At 34.8% G+C, this 19,830-nt stretch overlaps 1 protein-coding gene across 3 annotated transcripts in view; it reads left to right on the forward strand.

Annotated features, from left to right (window-relative positions):
* LOC145239777 (glucose-induced degradation protein 8 homolog) overlaps window positions 1–19,830 on the forward strand; it is a 122,770-nt gene that overhangs the window by 78,675 nt on the left and 24,265 nt on the right. For all 3 annotated transcript variants that reach the window (XM_080103249.1, XM_080103248.1, XM_080103250.1), the window contains exon 2: window positions 5,592–5,718. In XM_080103249.1, coding sequence (XP_079959375.1) covers window positions 5,598–5,718 — 121 coding nt within the window. In that variant the 5' untranslated portion in view covers window positions 5,592–5,597. The remainder of the gene's footprint in view (window positions 1–5,591; window positions 5,719–19,830) is intronic.

Raw genomic sequence — 19,830 nt, forward strand, 5'->3', positions numbered from 1 at the left:
ACCGAAACTGGCTTTTTAAATGTTCTCCAGTGTCTTTAAAATGTAGAAATTTTGATCTATTTATAAAAATGTAGTTTTGATTAAATAGTAACTTATAATTTACTTTAGTGTCTTGTTTTGGTAATAACATCTTTTTAGTAGTTGACTGGCATTAATAAAAGGAAAAAGAAAAAGGTTACATGAACATGTGAGGTGTTAACAAATTCCAAGACTTGATCTAAAAACGAAATTGTACATCACTTATGACAGGATTGATGGATTGTTTGGTAATGGTCTCCATGAATGAGCTCACCATATTTTTTTAATGTACCATTTTCTAGTGTTCTGGTGATTGATCATTCTGAATCCTCATCTTGAATCAACACGCAACGACCCTTGAAATGTGTATGCCAATCAAAAAGCTGTAAGGTTTGCCCCAAGATCTAAGAGTACAGGTCATGTTAAGTCTCTGTTAAAGATTTATTAGGACTTTTTTTTTTTCTTCTGGAATTTGAGACATTTCAATATTGGCTGTGAAACTAACTAGCTTATAAACCCTTTTATTTGTATTCTCCATACAAACTTTTATATTTATGTACTATCTATATCTACTCTTCGTTACCTAGGGTTTAATGAAGTAATTTAATGTTTGTTTGCACATTTTAAAAATTTATGCAGAAAAAGAAATGAAGTTTTGGTTGAAAGGGAGATAATTTATTTTTTTTATTTTTCAACTACAAAATGAGTTATTCCTCTTGTTGATTCTGATGTTTTTCTAATCTTAATTGAAAAGAATATTTCTGTATTACCAATTTTCTAGATGGGACTATATTTTAAAAAATAAAATGGAGCAAAGTGGCAATAACATGGCACGACAAATACTGAAAATTCACTGGTCAGAATGGACGTTTAATGTCCGCTTGAATGCTATTTAGCTGCAACTTTTAAAATCTTACAAGATATATTAGATTCCTAGGTTTGGCTCATGAAAATTTCAATTGAAGAATATAGATTTTACTTTTCTGTTGATGTATTTGTATAAATCCATCCAGCGCGGCTGTAGCTGAAATTGAACTCACTCCATGAGTTTGTAGTGTAATTCAAATCTTGTCAGTGGCTGAATACTTGATGCTTCACTAGGGCTATCAAGGGTATTTTTTATCGTGACGCCATCACTAGATGGAGTGCCTACCGTGGCTTAAAAATCCCATCTACCCTCAAGAGAAGGATAGACTGCACCAGTTTCTCAACCTGGTATTTTACCTTGCGGTACATACAGTACCTCGCTTTCCCAAATAGTCACTCATCTGGTATTGGCCAAGCTCAACATTGCTTAACTTCCGTGATCTGGCAAGAACCGGTGTATAAATGTGATTGTGCTGTATAAATAGGTTAGATATAGATGCTTAAATATATTTTTGTGTGGGGTAAACTTCAAAACTAAATGATCATTATGAATTTTGGAATGTAGCTTCCTGGACGTAAAGGTGGGTAGTGTGAGCTATATTGAGTTTAATTTATTTTTATCATGCAAGATGTACCTGAATTTTAGTAAGAAACTCATCTGTGATTTTGATGCAGTTTTAGCCATAATAGATCACTAAATACACCCTTGCCCACAATATAGATGCCACAACTAAGTATAAATTTATATGCTTTTTATTAAGTGCTAACCTTCAAATGGCATGTATCAAAATTTCAGCTCAATCGGATTTTTAGTTCACAAATTAGTTAAGTGAACCTTTTTTTTTTTTTTACATGGTGGTCACCACTTATCAAGGCCCGGAAGCCACTCGGGTATAAGGGCTATTGCAAGTATAGTACGTTAGTGTGGAGATTTGATGAAGCGTTTACTTAAGGGGGCGGTTCATCAGGAATTTGTTAACGTTGGACCTGAAGACATCCAGGTTGCAGTCAGGTTGCAGTCAGGTGGGAAGCAGGCAGACGGAACAGTTCCACAGGCGTGCAGCTCCAAGAAAGAAGCTTCGTTCATGGAATCCACGTTTTGATCCAGGCTCAGACAAAGAGTGGGGGAAATTTTTCACAGCGGACTCGGCCAGACGGGTGCCTCTCGCGAAAGACTGTAATTATGGAGTTTTTCGTAGTCCAATTTGTTCCACTTCTACAGGGTCAGTTTAGCAACGTGCCATCGGACATTGCATGGAGAAGAATTGGGCCTTTTCTGTTGACTAATGCTGGGTGTTGTCATCAAAGTTTCTGATGCATTTATTTTATTTGTTGGCGGCACTTCTTCCGCCATAATGGTTTCGCCTGCATATTGCAGAAGTTAACTGAAATATTTTTTGTATCCACTTTTCTGTTGAATGATACGATCAGACTTTATGCAATGATTTGAAAAAGAAATAGCTCAAGTGCAATTACAGATGTGTGTTTAAATCAACTCCTGATGAGTACGATTTTTTATGGAAGTTATGTGCAATCTTGAGCTCATTTGATTACTTTTGCAGTCCAACGTACTTGTGTTCAGCTTATAGCCATATTCAATTACTGTTTCATGTCTTTAATATGGACTATATTGGTATTCTGTGCCGTAAACGATGGATTCCTAGATAATAGAATCAGTGTGTGTGTGTGTGTGTATTCAGTCCTGGTCAAAATCATAAGACCACTTAAGAAAGTAAGCGTTTACGCATATTATCGAATTTTTAATCAAACAAATGGTGAAACCATTGCCAAAAGGGAAAATATGATGGGAAAAAAATGAAATCTGCAACATTCGAAACCTTAACCCTGATCTAATAATTATTTAAAAAAAAAAAAAAAAAACATTTTCACCTGGTCAAAATGATAAGACCACTTTAATAAAAATCGGCTAGTTTTGAAAAAATGAATACGAAAAGCTTTCTATGTTACTAAAAGCAACTTGTTAGTGAATAAAAAACATCTTACTAAATTATAAATGGCAAAAGGGAAACCCTTATCAGAGTTTGAGAGAGGAAGGATCTTTGAGCTTAATAGGGGTGGACTCTCCCATAGATCCATTGCAAACAAAGTGAATTGTAGCAAAACGGTCATCACAAATTTTTTTAAGAAATCCAGATCAATATGAGCACAAAGTCCAGGTTGACCAAAAAAATAACCCCATCACTCGCCATATCAGAAGTTAAAAAAAAAAAAAAACCAGTATGAGCTCAAGTCAATTGAAAAGCCAAACAGCAGCAGAATGTAGTCCTAAAACCATCAGAAGGCATCTGAAAATGAAGGGTTTCAATCATTGAAAGCAACTGCAGAAACCACGTTTTCTTGAACAGCACAAAACTAACCGACTTAAATATGCCGCCAAATACCAGACTTGGGATGAAGAGAAGTGGGAAAATGTAATTTTTTGAGAAAAAGTTTAATCTAGATGGCCCAGATGGATTTGAACACTATTGGCATGATAAAAATTTGCCCAAAGAGACTTTTCAACTCGGCATAGTGGAGGAGGGTCTTTAATGATCTGGGGTGCTTTCTCGTCAGCTGGGACCCTAAAGTTGCAAGTAGTGAAAGGCCGGAAAACATCATTGAAAATGCTTCTATCAGGACTGAAGGTCCACATCCATGTGGAAGAAATTGAATTTTCCAGCAAGATAACGCTGCGATACACTTCTCCGACAAGCACGAGAATAGTTTTCTTCAAATAATATAGAATTGTTATATACAGAGGGTGTTGCAGGAAAATCTGACACTTGACAAAAATGAAATAGGCAATTAAAACCAGTTTTATATGCAGAGACTCGGCAGGTTATTTAGCAACAGTTGCTTACATACATTATTCTCCAATGTAACCACTGCCAGATACAACCATCTCAAAGTAGGTGAAAAATGAGTCACACATTTTTACAACTATGTCCTTGTATATAGCAGCAAATACCTCCATGATAGCAGCCTTCAGTGAGTTGATCATGTTGTGGGTTAGCTTGTTTGTCTTGGTCTTGATCATTCCCCAACATATTGTTGAGCAGCTATACCTAAGTTATCATAGCTTTGTGTGGAAGATGTAGGGGCATTCATCATACTCCTCAGCAGCACCTGGTATTTTCTTTACTTTTTATCAACTGTCGGATTTTTCTGCAGCATCCTGTATATACTAGCAGGAAGACTCGATGTTGCTCAGGATTAAATAATAATCACTAATATGTACGTTTTTACTATGCGCATAGCCATATTACTTTGTTTATTTTTACTGCCCGGTTTTGCCCCCTAGTTGTAAAAAGTTGAATTAGTGTTTTATACATATGGTTTAAATCTCATTAAAATCAGATATACGTATTTGAAGTTTTAACAGTTCTGTCCCAATGGTTCATTTAGAGATGAGGTGACAGATTCAGGACCACTTTCAATGTCTTTCCCAGAAAATTTAATACACGATTTAAATATAAAATAAGCTTGAAGTTTAAAATGGATTTTATTGATTCCATAGATAGCATTTCTTAGGAAAGGGTGTTGCACTATATTTAATTTTAAAATATAATAACTATGGCTCAATTTTTATTAAAAAATTTTTTTGTCTCTAGGTTGCATGCAGGTTTAAATTATGAAAAAAAAAAATTTAAATCCTTAATTAGTTAAGCATTTTATTAGACTGTAAACTCATACTATTTTAAAGCCACGACAATGGCGTCTATATACTTATGACCAATTGATATGATATATAATAGAAGCAATGTATTTTCAAATAAAGATCGTTTTTGCTATGTATTAGTATTACAAACATTTCTAACTTAATATTTTTTGACTTAATCATAACAATGTTGGTATCAAAATGAATCTCGAAAGGCCACTTATTTGAGATGCTGTGATTTTTTTTATGCTGCTGCTAAAATAACTGTCTAAAAAAAGATAAAATTGATTCTATGAACAGTAAGTTTTGCAACATTGTAATCAAAATATATTCCTATCAAACCTTATGTCTAGAATTCCAATTTCGATCAAACCCATAGTGATTTTGAATTTAAAAAAAGTGTCTAAAAATTGAAAGTGTAAGCGATCTTAAGAATAAAGTGAAATTCAAGGAATCTTACTTAATTGGTATTTAATGATCATGGATCAAATTTAATGTAAATCTGAAATATTTCAATTTTCAAATGAAAAGTTAAAACTTTTCCGAGGTAGGCAAAGTTTGGAAGTTAATTTCTAAAAGTCTTCCAATATATGCCCGTATGTAAAAATGGATGTTAAACCACCCTGTGATGATTGACAAAAATTTATAACTTTTGCATTAATAGTTGAATTAAACTTTTCATATAGGTTCAGCTGATAAACTTTGAGAAGGCGACAGCATCTTTGCTTACAAAGTTTTTATTTTTATTTTATTTTATTTTTTTTTTATTTTATTTTTTTTTTATTTTATTTTTTTTTATTTTATTTTTTTATTTTATTTTTTTATTTTTTTTTTTATTTTATTTTTTTATTTTATTTTTTTATTTTTTTATTTTTTTTTTTATTTTATTTATTTTTTTTTTTATTTTTTTTTTTTTATTTTTTTATTTTATTTTTTTATTTATTTATTTTTTTTTTTTACAAACCATTACGAACATTGATTTCTTTGAGTTTCTCCCATCAATTCAATAAGTGAAAATGACAATCTTAAAATGATTTCTCTTTTTCAGACAAAAATGAGTTTTGCTACTGACAAGCAAATGGAAACTACAAAAGAAGAATGGATGGAAAAACTGCATAGTCTACATATAACCCGGGCTGATATGAACAGACTTATCATGAATTATCTTGTCACAGGTGAGTATAAATACCTCCCTTGTTTGCTGATTTTTTTTTTTTTTTTTTTTTTTTTTTCAAGAAAATATTTTGAGATCTTTACATACTAGGATGAGCAAATGAAAGGTTTTATTTATGTACGACAAATTAAGGCACAACAAATGATTACTTTTTTGACTAGAAGAAAATATTTTGTAGATTTTTGTATACAAAAAGGAACAAAAGAACAACTTTCTTATCCATCTCTTCTCTGTAGGGATGGATTTAATTTGTCTGCCTCTATTAGTCTATCCACCTGTCAATCTACAGTAATGAACTTTTTTTTCTTTCTGTTTCCATTACATAGGAGTCACCACTTATCAAGGCCTGGAGGCTGCTCAAGGATAAGGGTTAATGAGTGTACAGTAGTCAATGGGATTTAATTTATGACATAGAAAAAAATTAAGTCTTATCCAGAATTCCCCCTATATCCAAAATAAAAACAAGAGTAAAGAAAAATTTGTATGGGGGTGCATAGTGACACCAAAAATCATGTAAATTGATCAAATAGTTTTCTTTTCAAATAAGACCATCAAATTTGATGACAAAACTATGAGAAATGATCTCTGCGACACCATCTTAAAAACAATCTGACGAGAGATAACTCCAAATAATTCAAATTTGCAAGATTTAAAAAAATCCACTCTTCACATGGGGAGATGGGTGGCATTGAAAAAAAACTAAAATTTGCTTAGAAATAATTTTCTTTATAAACATAAAACTACTTCATTAATTTACATGATTTTTGGTGTCCGATTTTTTTCTTTCAGTCACAAATGCATACATCATACAGATTTTGCTTTACTTTTTTTTTTTTTTTTTTTTTTTTTGCAATTATAAAGATTTGGTTGATTAGATTGATTTGTGTTGGTGTAAAGAAAAAAAAATAATGATAGCCCAAAAGAGTTTCCAATCTAATATATCCCACTTTGTCAACTAAGCTCCAACTCCTGTCTCATCGCCACAATGTTGCATCGCTGTTTTAAAAACATTTTAATGGAATGTACTCTGAACTCATTGCACTTGTGCCCCCTCAACGTGCATATCCCTGACAAACCCGTTTAGCAACAAAATCTCACTCCCTTCACTGTTAAGATCCCCTAAATGCTAGAAAGCTTTCTATTCTAATAGTTTATCCCCTCGGACAGCTAGACTTTAGAATTCCCTTCCTGCTTCCTTGGCTGTTTGACTGTACTGATATGCAGAAGTTTAAATGTAATGTGAACCAACATCTTGTTAATCTTTACTAGGCATGATCCCAAATAGTAGCTCTTTATGTTCAAGTAGCGATATGCATTGTTAGGGGTGAACGTGATTTAAAAAAAATAAATGAATAAAAATAATGGGAATAATAGTTAACACCTTTTAGCTAAATCACTTCCCCCAAAATGAAATTCTACTTTTTTAAGATCATTACGTGATGGAAAGAAAAAGAATTATTTTAGAATTTCGAGTAGGAAAGCAGTCTTGCACATAAATTTAACGTAAGATGATTATCATTTCCGGCTCATTTTAACTTATTTATCTTGTCTAATCGCTCAAAAATCAAAATACTGGTAGAACATAACATTTTAGCTCGAGTGTTGACATTTATTTGGGTTTCTACCAGAGTTTGTTGAATTTTCGATTTTGAGTGATTATCGAGGGTCCTTGTGAAGGGTTTATGGATAGTCATTTGTTTTTCATTCTAACTCAACAGAGTGAACACTAAGTTTGTTTTGAACTAAAAAAATGCTTTAAAAATGGTTCAAACACAAACTTATCCGGGTAGAAGAGTCTTGCCTTTAGTAACCTTTGTTTTTTGCATATTTTTTTTTTTTTTATCTCTCTTGTTCTGTTAGTTACAATCACAAATGCCCTAATCTCCATCTTTGGGTGAAGGGGCGTAAGGTTAAATGTCGATATAATTTCTTTTTAATCAAAGATTTTTATCTATATTTTTCACTTTTGTCCAAAGCCTGAAGTACCATAAACATAAATTATTTCAGAAGAAGCAGATTGCAGACAAAACAGTGGCCGGACAGCACCAACGAAATTGAAAAAAAATCTCATCCAGAGCATTTTAAAGCTTTTAAACTGCTTGAAACGTTTTATATGCTAAAAGGTTTACAAAAAGGTGTACCAATAAAGCAGTAAATTAGACTCTGAAAATCATGTTAAATCTGAGATTTTTAACCCATTCTGTGGTACTTTTCTGTCGTAAATGAACAACTAATAAATAAAATTGTATTCATTTCATCAAGAAAAAAAAAAGAATTGTTTTGGAATTGGAAATTAGGCTCCAATGATTTTGGCTTTAAATGTTGGTTAAATTTGTATATATTTTTAAGAAAGCTCACATTGAAAACTAATTATTAGTTTAATGTAATTAAAAAAAATAAATTCGCTTGTAAACCTTAATTAAAATTTTATTTTCAACATACTAAAAAAAACTTTGTAGGTATGCATAGTGCTGCAAGGTATAGAAATATACAAAGTTTATCTTGGCATCTCAATTACTACATAACTTATAGCTATTCAAAGTTAGTCGGACATTGTTTTGCATGATATTGCATACAAGACGTAAATTTACCAAATTTTCATTACTAATGATTACTATATTGTCCAATTTCTACTGTACACTCTTTAACCCTTATCCTTGAGTGGCCTCTAGGCCTTGATAATATGGTGATGCCTATGTAAAAAAAAAAAAGAAAAAAAGACGAACTTAAGCAGTATGGAACAGCTTCAAATAAGTGAAATATACATAAGATATAACTTGAAAAATAACTGAGATATTGTAAGTTAAATTTTATGAAGATTTCACTGTTTTTTACTCATTTTCGTACCACAAACAAACCAGTTTGTGATGTCTGCTATAATTAAAATTTCACAAAAATCGAAGGTATCTGAATTATTTTTACAAAGGGTTTCCACTTCCTCTTTGGCTACTTTGCATAAATTAAACTAAATATAATCCACATTACTCACCTTTAATGCCTAGCAGCTGTATTCCAAAATTAATAATGATCAGTTAATTAGTTTAGAAGTGAATACTACATAAAATATATAAACATAGACACATACCTGACTTTATGTAAAGAGATTGATAGACTCAATAGATTTTGAGTTTGTGATCGATAATTTTATATTACCATATTAGATTCTTTGAAAATGGGGCAAGCAAAATTCTGTTCTCATTTTGTGTCTACATAAAAGGAAATACTGTATGCAAAAATATCGCTCATCTACGTGTCAATGTCTTAAAAAAAGATCTAATAGAACAATGGGGTTGTGTGATGAAGCATAGGACCTGGAAAGTATTGGATTGCAAGACACCAACAAATCAAGCAACACAGTAGAAATAGAAAAATAAAAGGTCTTCTTCAATGTATCTCTTAAGAATTTATCTGATGAGCACCATTGCTTTTTATAGGAACTGATTGAAAGTGAGATTTTTGCTTTGTTTTTTTTTCTTTTTCTCTTTCTCTTTTTCTTTCTCTTTTTCTCTTTCTCTTTTTCTCTTTTTCTTCTGTTTCTTTTTTTCTTTTTCTCTTTTCCTTTTTTTCTTTTTCTCTTTTTCTCTTTCTCTTTTTCTCTTTCTCTTTTTCTTTTTCTCTTTCTCTTTTTCTCTTTCTCTTTTTCTCTTTTCTCTTTTTCTCTTTTCTCTTTTTCTTTTTCTCTTTTTCTTTTTCTCTTTTTCTCTTTTTCTTTTTCTCTTTTTCTCTTTCTCTTTTTCTTTTTCTCTTTTTCTCTTTCTCTTTTTCTCTTTCTCTTTTTCTCTTTCTCTTTTTCTCTTTTTCTTTTTTTCTTCTCTTTTTCTTCTCTTTTTCTTCTCTTTTTCTTCTCTTTTTCTTCTCTTTTTCTTCTCTTTTTCTTCTCTTTTTCTTCTCTTTTTCTTCTCTTTTTCTTCTCTTTTTCTTCTCTTTTTCTTCTCTTTCTCTTTTTCTTCTCTTTTTCTTCTCTTTCTCTTTTTCTCTTTCTCTTTTTCTCTTTTTCTCTTTTTCTTTTTCTCTTTTTCTTTTTCTCTTTTTCTCTTTTTCTTTTTTTCTTTTTCTTTTTTTTCTCTTTTTTTTCTTCTCTTTTTTTCTCTCTTTTTTCTTTTTCTTTTTCTCTTTTTTTCTTTTTCTTTTTTTTTCTTTTTCTTCTCTTTTTTTCTTTTTCTTTTTTTTTCTTTTTCTCTTCTGTTTTTCTTTTTCTCTTTTTGTTTTTCTTTTTCTCTTTTTGTTTTTCTTTTTCTCTTGTTTTATTTTACTTTGCTTTTTCTTTCTTGTTTTTTTGTTTGTTTTTCTTTTCCTTTCTTCTGTTTTTCTTTCCCCGTTTCCTTTCTCTTTTTCTTTCCCCGTTTCCTTTCTCTTTTTCTTTCCCCGTTTCCTTTCTCTTTTTCTTTCCCCCGTTTCCTTTCTCTTTTTCTTCTTTCCCCCGTTTCCTTTCTCTTTTTCTTCTTTCCCCCGTTTCCTTTCTCTTTTTCTTCTTTCCCCCGTTTCCTTTCTCTTTTTCTTCTTTCCCCCGTTTCCTTTCTCTTTTTCTTCTTTCCCCCGTTTCCTTTCTCTTTTTCTTCTTTCCCCCGTTTCCTTTCTCTTTTTCTTCTTTCCCCCGTTTCCTTTCTCTTTTTCTTCTTTCCCCCGTTTCCTTTCTCTTTTTCTTCTTTCCCCCGTTTCCTTTCTCTTTTTCTTCTTTCCCCCGTTTCCTTTCTCTTTTTCTTCTTTCCCCCGTTTCCTTTCTCTTTTTCTTCTTTCCCCCGTTTCTTTTCTCTTTTTTCTTCTTTCCCCCGTTTCCTTTCTCTTTTTTCTTCTTTCCCCCGTTTCCTTTCTCTTTTTTCTTCTTTCCCCTCGTTTCCTTTCTCTTTTTTCTTCTTTCCCCCCCGTTTCCTTTCTCTTTTTCTTCTTTCCCCCCCGTTTCCTTTCTCTTTTTCTTCTTTCCCCCCCGTTTCCTTTCTCTTTTTCTTCTTTCCCCCCGTTTCCTTTCTCTTTTTCTTCTTTCCCCCCGTTTCCTTTCTCTTTTTCTTCTTTCCCCCCGTTTCCTTTCTCTTTTTCTTCTTTCCCCCCGTTTCCTTTCTCTTTTTCTTGTTTCCCCCCGTTTCCTTTCTCTTTTTCTTCTTTTCCCCCGTTTCCTTTCTCTTTTTCTTCTTTCCCCCCGTTTCCTTTCTCTTTTTCTTCTTTCCCCCGTTTCCTTTCTCTTTTTCTTCTTTCCCCCGTTTCCTTTCTCTTTTTTTTTCTTTCCCCCGTTTCCTTTCTCTTTTTTTTCTTTCCCCCGTTTCCTTTCTCTTTTTTTTCTTTCCCCCGTTTCCTTTCTCTTTTTCTTCTTTCCCCCGTTTCCTTTCTCTTTTTCTTCTTTCCCCCGTTTCCTTTCTCTTTTTCTTCTTTCCCCCGTTTCCTTTCTCTTTTTCTTCTTTCCCCCGTTTCCTTTCTCTTTTTCTTCTTTCCCCCGTTTCCTTTCTCTTTTTCTTCTTTCCCCCGTTTCCTTTCTCTTTTTCTTCTTTCCCCCGTTTCCTTTCTCTTTTTCTTCTTTCCCCCGTTTCCTTTCTCTTTTTCTTCTTTCCCCCGTTTCCTTTCTCTTTTTCTTCTTTCCCCCGTTTCCTTTCTCTTTTTCTTCTTTCCCCCGTTTCCTTTCTCTTTTTCTTCTTTCCCCCGTTTCCTTTCTCTTTTTCTTCTTTCCCCCGTTTCCTTTCTCTTTTTCTTCTTTCCCCCGTTTCCTTTCTCTTTTTCTTCTTTCCCCCGTTTCCTTTCTCGTTTTCTTCTTCCCCCCCCCGTTTCCTTTCTCGTTTTCTTCTTTCCCCCGTTTCCTTTCTCGTTTTCTTCTTTCCCCCGTTTCCTTTCTCTTTTTCTTCTTTCCCCCGTTTCCTTTCTCTTTTTCTTCTTTCCCCCGTTTCCTTTCTCTTTTTCTTCTTTCCCCCGTTTCCTTTCTCTTTTTCTTCTTTCCCCCGTTTCCTTTCTCTTTTTCTTCTTTCCCCCGTTTCCTTTCTCTTTTTCTTCTTTCCCCCGTTTCCTTTCTCTTTTTCTTCTTTCCCCCGTTTCCTTTCTCTTTTTCTTCTTTCCCCCGTTTCCTTTCTCTTTTTCTTCTTTCCCCCGTTTCCTTTCTCTTTTTCTTCTTTCCCCCGTTTCCTTTCTCTTTTTCTTCTTTCCCCCGTTTCCTTTCTCTTTTTCTTCTTTCCCCCGTTTCCTTTCTCTTTTTCTTCTTTCCCCCGTTTCCTTTCTCTTTTTCTTCTTTCCCCCGTTTCCTTTCTCTTTTTCTTCTTTCCCCCGTTTCCTTTCTCTTTTTCTTCTTTCCCCCGTTTCCTTTCTCTTTTTCTTCTTTCCCCCGTTTCCTTTCTCTTTTTCTTCTTTCCCCCGTTTCCTTTCTCTTTTTCTTCTTTCCCCCGTTTCCTTTCTCTTTTTCTTCTTTCCCCCGTTTCCTTTCTCTTTTTCTTCTTTCCCCCGTTTCCTTTCTCTTTTTCTTCTTTCCCCCCGTTTCCTTTCTCTTTTTCTTCTTTCCCCCCGTTTCCTTTCTCTTTTTCTTCTTTCCCCCCGTTTCCTTTCTCTTTTTCTTCTTTCCCCCCGTTTCCTTTCTCTTTTTCTTCTTTCCCCCCGTTTCCTTTCTCTTTTTCTTCTTTCCCCCCGTTTCCTTTCTCTTTTTCTTCTTTCCCCCCGTTTCCTTTCTCTTTTTCTTCTTTCCCCCGTTTCCTTTCTCTTTTTCTTCTTTCCCCCGTTTCCTTTCTCTTTTTCTTCTTTCCCCCGTTTCCTTTCTCTTTTTCTTCTTTCCCTCGTTTCCTTTCTCTTTTTCTTCTTTCCCTCGTTTCTTTTCTCTTTTTCTTCTTTCCCCCGTTTCCTTTCTCTTTTTCTTCTTTCCCCCGTTTCCTTTCTCTTTTTCTTCTTTCCCCCGTTTCCTTTCTCTTTTTCTTCTTTCCCCCGTTTCCTTTCTCTTTTTCTTCTTTCCCCCGTTTCCTTTCTCTTTTTCTTCTTTCCCCCGTTTCCTTTCTCTTTTTCTTCTTTCCCCCGTTTCCTTTCTCTTTTTCTTCTTTCCCCCGTTTCCTTTCTCTTTTTCTTCTTTCCCCCGTTTCCTTTCTCTTTTTCTTCTTTCCCCCGTTTCCTTTCTCTTTTTCTTCTTTCCCCCGTTTCCTTTCTCTTTTTCTTCTTTCCCCCGTTTCCTTTCTCTTTTTCTTCTTTCCCCCGTTTCCTTTCTCTTTTTCTTCTTTCCCCCGTTTCCTTTCTCTTTTTCTTCTTTCCCCCGTTTCCTTTCTCTTTTTCTTCTTTCCCCCGTTTCCTTTCTCTTTTTCTTCTTTCCCCCGTTTCCTTTCTCTTTTTCTTCTTTCCCCCGTTTCCTTTCTCTTTTTCTTCTTTCCCCCGTTTCCTTTCTCTTTTTCTTCTTTCCCCCGTTTCCTTTCTCTTTTTTTCTTTCCCCCGTTTCCTTTCTCTTTTTCTTCTTTCCCCCGTTTCCTTTCTCTTTTTCTTCTTTCCCCCGTTTCCTTTCTCTTTTTCTTCTTTCCCCCGTTTCCTTTCTCTTTTTCTTCTTTCCCCCGTTTCCTTTCTCTTTTTCTTCGTTCCCCCGTTTCCTTTCTCTTTTTCTTCGTTCCCCCGTTTCCTTTCTCTTTTTCTTCGTTCCCCCGTTTCCTTTCTCTTTTTCTTCGTTCCCCCGTTTCCTTTCTCTTTTTCTTCGTTCCCCCGTTTCCTTTCTCTTTTTCTTCGTTCCCCCGTTTCCTTTCTCTTTTTCTTCGTTCCCCCGTTTCCTTTCTCTTTTTCTTCGTTCCCCCGTTTCCTTTCTCTTTTTCTTCGTTCCCCCGTTTCCTTTCTCTTTTTCTTCGTTCCCCCGTTTCCTTTCTCTTTTTCTTCGTTCCCCCGTTTCCTTTCTCTTTTTCTTCGTTCCCCCGTTTCCTTTCTCTTTTTCTTCGTTCCCCCGTTTCCTTTCTCTTTTTCTTCGTTCCCCCGTTTCCTTTCTCTTTTTCTTCGTTCCCCCGTTTCCTTTCTCTTTTTCTTCGTTCCCCCGTTTCCTTTCTCTTTTTCTTCGTTCCCCCGTTTCCTTTCTCTTTTTCTTCGTTCCCCCGTTTCCTTTCTCTTTTTCTTCGTTCCCCCGTTTCCTTTCTCTTTTTCTTCGTTCCCCCGTTTCCTTTCTCTTTTTCTTCGTTCCCCCGTTTCCTTTCTCTTTTTCTTCGTTCCCCCGTTTCCTTTCTCTTTTTCTTCGTTCCCCCGTTTCCTTTCTCTTTTTCTTCGTTCCCCCGTTTCCTTTCTCTTTTTCTTCGTTCCCCCGTTTCCTTTCTCTTTTTCTTCGTTCCCCCGTTTCCTTTCTCTTTTTCTTCGTTCCCCCGTTTCCTTTCTCTTTTTCTTCGTTCCCCCGTTTCCTTTCTCTTTTTCTTCGTTCCCCCGTTTCCTTTCTCTTTTTCTTCGTTCCCCCGTTTCCTTTCTCTTTTTCTTCGTTCCCCCGTTTCCTTTCTCTTTTTCTTCGTTCCCCCGTTTCCTTTCTCTTTTTCTTCGTTCCCCCGTTTCCTTTCTCTTTTTCTTCGTTCCCCCGTTTCCTTTCTCTTTTTCTTCGTTCCCCCGTTTCCTTTCTCTTTTTCTTCGTTCCCCCGTTTCCTTTCTCTTTTTCTTCGTTCCCCCGTTTCCTTTCTCTTTTTCTTCGTTCCCCCGTTTCCTTTCTCTTTTTCTTCGTTCCCCCGTTTCCTTTCTCTTTTTCTTCGTTCCCCCGTTTCCTTTCTCTTTTTCTTCGTTCCCCCGTTTCCTTTCTCTTTTTCTTCGTTCCCCCGTTTCCTTTCTCTTTTTCTTCGTTCCCCCGTTTCCTTTCTCTTTTTCTTCGTTCCCCCGTTTCCTTTCTCTTTTTCTTCGTTCCCCCGTTTCCTTTCTCTTTTTCTTCGTTCCCCCGTTTCCTTTCTCTTTTTCTTCGTTCCCCCGTTTCCTTTCTCTTTTTCTTCGTTCCCCCGTTTCCTTTCTCTTTTTCTTCGTTCCCCCGTTTCCTTTCTCTTTTTCTTCGTTCCCCCGTTTCCTTTCTCTTTTTCTTCGTTCCCCCGTTTCCTTTCTCTTTTTCTTCGTTCCCCCGTTTCCTTTCTCTTTTTCTTCGTTCCCCCGTTTCCTTTCTCTTTTTCTTCGTTCCCCCGTTTCCTTTCTCTTTTTCTTCGTTCCCCCGTTTCCTTTCTCTTTTTCTTCGTTCCCCCGTTTCCTTTCTCTTTTTCTTCGTTCCCCCGTTTCCTTTCTCTTTTTCTTCGTTCCCCCGTTTCCTTTCTCTTTTTCTTCGTTCCCCCGTTTCCTTTCTCTTTTTCTTCGTTCCCCCGTTTCCTTTCTCTTTTTCTTCGTTCCCCCGTTTCCTTTCTCTTTTTCTTCGTTCCCCCGTTTCCTTTCTCTTTTTCTTCGTTCCCCCGTTTCCTTTCTCTTTTTCTTCGTTCCCCCGTTTCCTTTCTCTTTTTCTTCGTTCCCCCGTTTCCTTTCTCTTTTTCTTCGTTCCCCCGTTTCCTTTCTCTTTTTCTTCGTTCCCCCGTTTCCTTTCTCTTTTTCTTCTTTCCCCCGTTTCCTTTCTCTTTTTCTTCTTTCCCCCGTTTCCTTTCTCTTTTTCTTCTTTCCCCCGTTTCCTTTCTCTTTTTCTTCTTTCCCCCGTTTCCTTTCTCTTTTTCTTCTTTCCCCCGTTTCCTTTCTCTTTTTCTTCTTTCCCCCGTTTCCTTTACATCAAGTTACTCTCACTTCGTTCTGATCTAAATCTCTTTCTGTCAAATTGGTGATATTTTTGGATTGTGATCTAATATTTATGGTGATTATGATATTGGAGCTTTTGATTCATCTGTATAGTTTTTTGGGCTTCTTCATTGTAAGGCAAGATTCAAACCGAATCTAATTTAGTTTGATAATCTTATCTCACCAGCTTGTCAAGTATTTTTTTCTCACAATTTTCTGGGATGGGTAGTTATAAATACATCAATGTTGATGAGAACAATAGTTTGAAGAAACATATTCTAAATTAGCAGAACCTGTGTTCTAGTGTTGCATAGGGAAGAATATAAAGAATGATTTAACTAAAAAAATCATGTCTGAAAAATGTTTTCAAAAAGGCAAATTAAATGTCTTAGCTTGTAGGGGGATCACTTTCCTATATAATTTAATGTAAAACAAATTTTATGGAAATCTGAATTTTGTGTTAACGAAACTTATATTTTATTTGTTTTTTTTTTTGTTTTTTATTTATTTATTTATTTTATCATTTATTCTTTATTTTTTTACAATAAAGTGTGGTAACAATGGTTTAGGATATTTTCTCCCCTCCTTTTGTGAATGACAGTGGTGGTGGGGGGTCAGCTAAAAAAAAAAATGTTGGCTTTTTTAGGAATAAGTATCCAGAAATTTGCAGTTCTGAATTTTCGGAGAAAACCAAATAAAGTCCCCGTGCTTCTACACTATATGAACTATATGGACTTTGCAAACTAAAACTTGGGTTAGGGTAAAAAAAATAAAATACCTTGCTTTGTGTAGATTATTCATTGAAGTTTAATAAATGTTATCATTACTCTTACTTAACCAAAAATGGGTATTTTTTTTTTCATTGTGGAGTCTTCTGAACACATTTCATAGAAATGATAGTAAAAAGAGAAACTAGTAGCACCTCTTTTGTGGAAAAAAAAAAGGTTGTTGAGAAGAGATCATCTTTCACCTTTAAAGTCAATTTTGTACCTCCCAATATGTGGTAGCAATACTCCATCGTAGGATGCATTTGACTCTTTTAAAGGCAGAGGATCACATCAGGAGTCTTTCTGAAGCAACCCTTTTTCTCAGTAACGGACTGCATATGTAACTTATAACTGGAATGAATGTCAATCCTAAGAGCTTATCAAAACAAAGGGCTTCTTCAAAGGGGAGTGTTGCAATATTTTTGGTATAATGAACATGGCCTGATTATAAAAAAATTAGAGGTTCCATTTATAGACGAGGGGGGGGGGTGATAGAAATTGACCAATCAAATTGAACGACACTCTGCTATTAACCAATCAGAAACCTAAATCACTTCATAAAACATACTGGATCTTAGAATTCTCACACATAATTCTTTGTGCCCACATGAGAAGGAATTTTGCTTTTTGTTTGCAAACTTTTACAATTCAAGAATTCTACGGGAGACTCTATCCTTCATCAGCAAGCTTTTACTATTCAGTTTCTCTGGATTGATATTATCACTTTTGAAACATTTTTCTTCTCTTCTAAAACTAAAATGGCTTACAATTCAAAAGGGAGAGCCATTCATTTAATTTTGATTAGAGAAAAACAGATCTGAGTGTTGGTGGTGACAGAAGCTTGGTTTTAGAAGTGTTAAACATAAGAAGCCACTTTTTCTTCACTCCATCACATGCTCTAGATCTGAAGAGAAGGAATCTGCAACGTCTTGATCACCAGTGCTTTTTGAGGTGCCACCATAGTTGCATTGTTTGCATAGATGTCAGTGGATGATGTCTAGATATTGAGCAAATCAGTAATGAAAATCAAGAAATAGTGTTGATTCTATGTGCTTCCAATCTCTACCCATCAGCAACTACATTTATACACCTAAGAGAATGTATTCTATGGTTGTGAAGATGTTGCACAATCTGGCCAGAATATAGGGTAACTACTCTAATATCTTTGTACTGAAAGGACATTTGAAAATAATAAATTGTTTATTAATTTTATTCATTAAAGTTTCCTTCAGCTTCGATAACGACTTGCACACTAGGATCAGGTGGTCCTTATTCATATTGGACATTAGTCTAACCATGAAGACTTTCAGGGATTATTTAATGTTATGAGGGTGCTTATTAACATTTTTCTCAATTATGCTCCATAGATAGTACTTGTGATGGCATTCATCCAGGGTGGGTTGAGCTGGTTCTAAATGAATTTGCCGCATCACCAGTCATCGCAGTCCATCCGAGTCTGTCTGATGCTGACTCTTCAGTATATCTCGGCCATTTGTGATTCCATATTTGCACACCGAAGATACGGAGGCTGGTGATAGCTTCCAAGTCAGCTTTGACCATTGCAAGTCACATTCTCAATTGATCATCACTCCTCTTGTGCCATCCTAGTAGCAGTGTTAGTGCTATTGCTTTATGAATTGAGTCAGTTGGTGGACAATAAAGGACATGCCAAAACCATAGGAGTTTCCCGACTTTCTGTTACATGTCTGTCCAAGGATATGAACAAGCAACAAATTAAAAAAAAAAAAAAAAAAAAAAAAAAAAATAATAAAACTCAAAGTTAAAATAAAGAAATATTTATTTTAATGTAAAACAAAACATACAAATAATATTTACAAGTAAATACACTTACTTAGTATTACTGCTACTAGCTTCGAAAGTGATTATAAGGTCTATCGCGTTGATAGTAAAAGGGAGATAAGAACTAACTTAAAACTCAAATGTTTCATGTATGGAAAATTTTAGTAATAAGAATATTGAAATATAGTTCTTTGATCAGTGAAAAAATATACAGAAATCTTTGTGTTTACCGAAATTCCAGTTTCTTCAAATGATGGGTGGTTTTGCTTTTTAAGGATTTTTTTTTTTTTTTTTTCAGCTGGATTTTCATCCTAGAAACATTACGAAAGTTTTTAACAGCCAGTCAGCAACTTAACAATTTAACAACTGATGTGGCTACAAATGCAATGTCCTTATTTTTCTGTAGAATTTTCTTGATTATTCTAGATTGTTCTTAAACGTTCTAAATATAATATTTTAATATTCTATTCATTTTTATAAGGAAAATAGAATGTTATAATAATTTTTATAAAGAAAATGCCCTTTCCTAACATTCCTGAAGTCTAGGAAACTTACATCATGCGTGGATTGTGGCATCTAGGATATTCTTCGAGATATGAATCCTGAGAGTGCATCTAAGGCACCACCAATCAGACTTCCAGCCGTTGACAGCTACTTGTAACTTCTTAGCTTCCCAGATTGCAATCTTTTGAACTATTATATACTGCCCATATGAGTATAGATCTGGGGAGCAGCAAGGCTAAATGTTAGTGGTAATGTAATCATGAAAATTTTCCTCAAGCTGTTTTTATATTCCGTGAACCTGTTAAGCAACTTTCTGTTACCTTTATTTTCAGATTGATTCTTCTGACCCAGTACGGTTTTGCTATTAACCTCAGGGATCTTCTAGGATTACCACCGACAGTGTGTTGTACTTGCTGAATAAATTCAGAGCTTTGTGTGTGTGTCTAGAATATTGTTTGTTGTATTAATGGTGATACGGTTCCATCTTGAGCATTCACCACTTTGTAAATGAAAGATCGAACAACTTTTAAAACCTGTCCTGTTTCTAAATCGCTATAATCAGCCTTTATAGTCACGATAACGGTGTGCAGGTCTGAAATGTAAAAAATATCAAGCCAAATATTTTTGCTGTAGACATAAATAATCTATGTCGTCAAATATAGTCATCCGCAGACAGCTGTTTTGGTGTCTATAACTTATCAGTGTTACTAAATCTAGCAAGTGTATCTAAGCTGAGATTTGAAACCCAAACGGTTGGTTACAACCAAATGTTTCTAAAATTTATAATTTTAATATGCAAGCTCTCACCCTGTGCAAATAAACTTAAACTCATTCTTTTTCAATAATACTTTTTATCCCCCCCCCCCAAAAAAAAAAATAAAATTGATCTATTCTGAAAGATTACTTGAAATCAATTTCTTTTCTTTGTCTTATCAGCCTTTTTTTTATTTCTTTAATATCTTCCTGATTCATTTGCAATTTCTGATGTGAGACCCTAGGTGCTTCCTTGCTTGACAACAAATGTTGCCCCTAATACTATTTCCGTGGTCTTCTCTTTCCTCTATCTTTTGACCTTATCATTGTCACTGACATTAATCGTTGCTGAGGAGTATGCAGTAGCTTACAAGTATGCAAATAAAATAAAACAACAAAAACGCATTCTGCAGATATCGGTCGCACTGTGTATGTGTGTGTTTGTGTGTGTGATATCGACCCTCTGGATGCTGAAGTCCACATCTACGTCTGTCAACATGTTCAGCACATTTCGATTTGCTCAAACCTACAGCTTCCGTTCAACTGTCTCAGACTAGCCACTGTCCTTAACTGTCACAAACCCATTACTGTCCGTAAACTATCCTTAAGTGTCGCAAAACTCATTGCCACTTCTAAAACTAACTCTAAAATATATTGAC

Source organism: Euprymna scolopes, chromosome 19, assembly GCF_053919585.1.
Source record: "Euprymna scolopes isolate OS-2025 chromosome 19, ASM5391958v1, whole genome shotgun sequence".
Taxonomy (NCBI): domain Eukaryota; kingdom Metazoa; phylum Mollusca; class Cephalopoda; order Sepiida; family Sepiolidae; genus Euprymna; species Euprymna scolopes.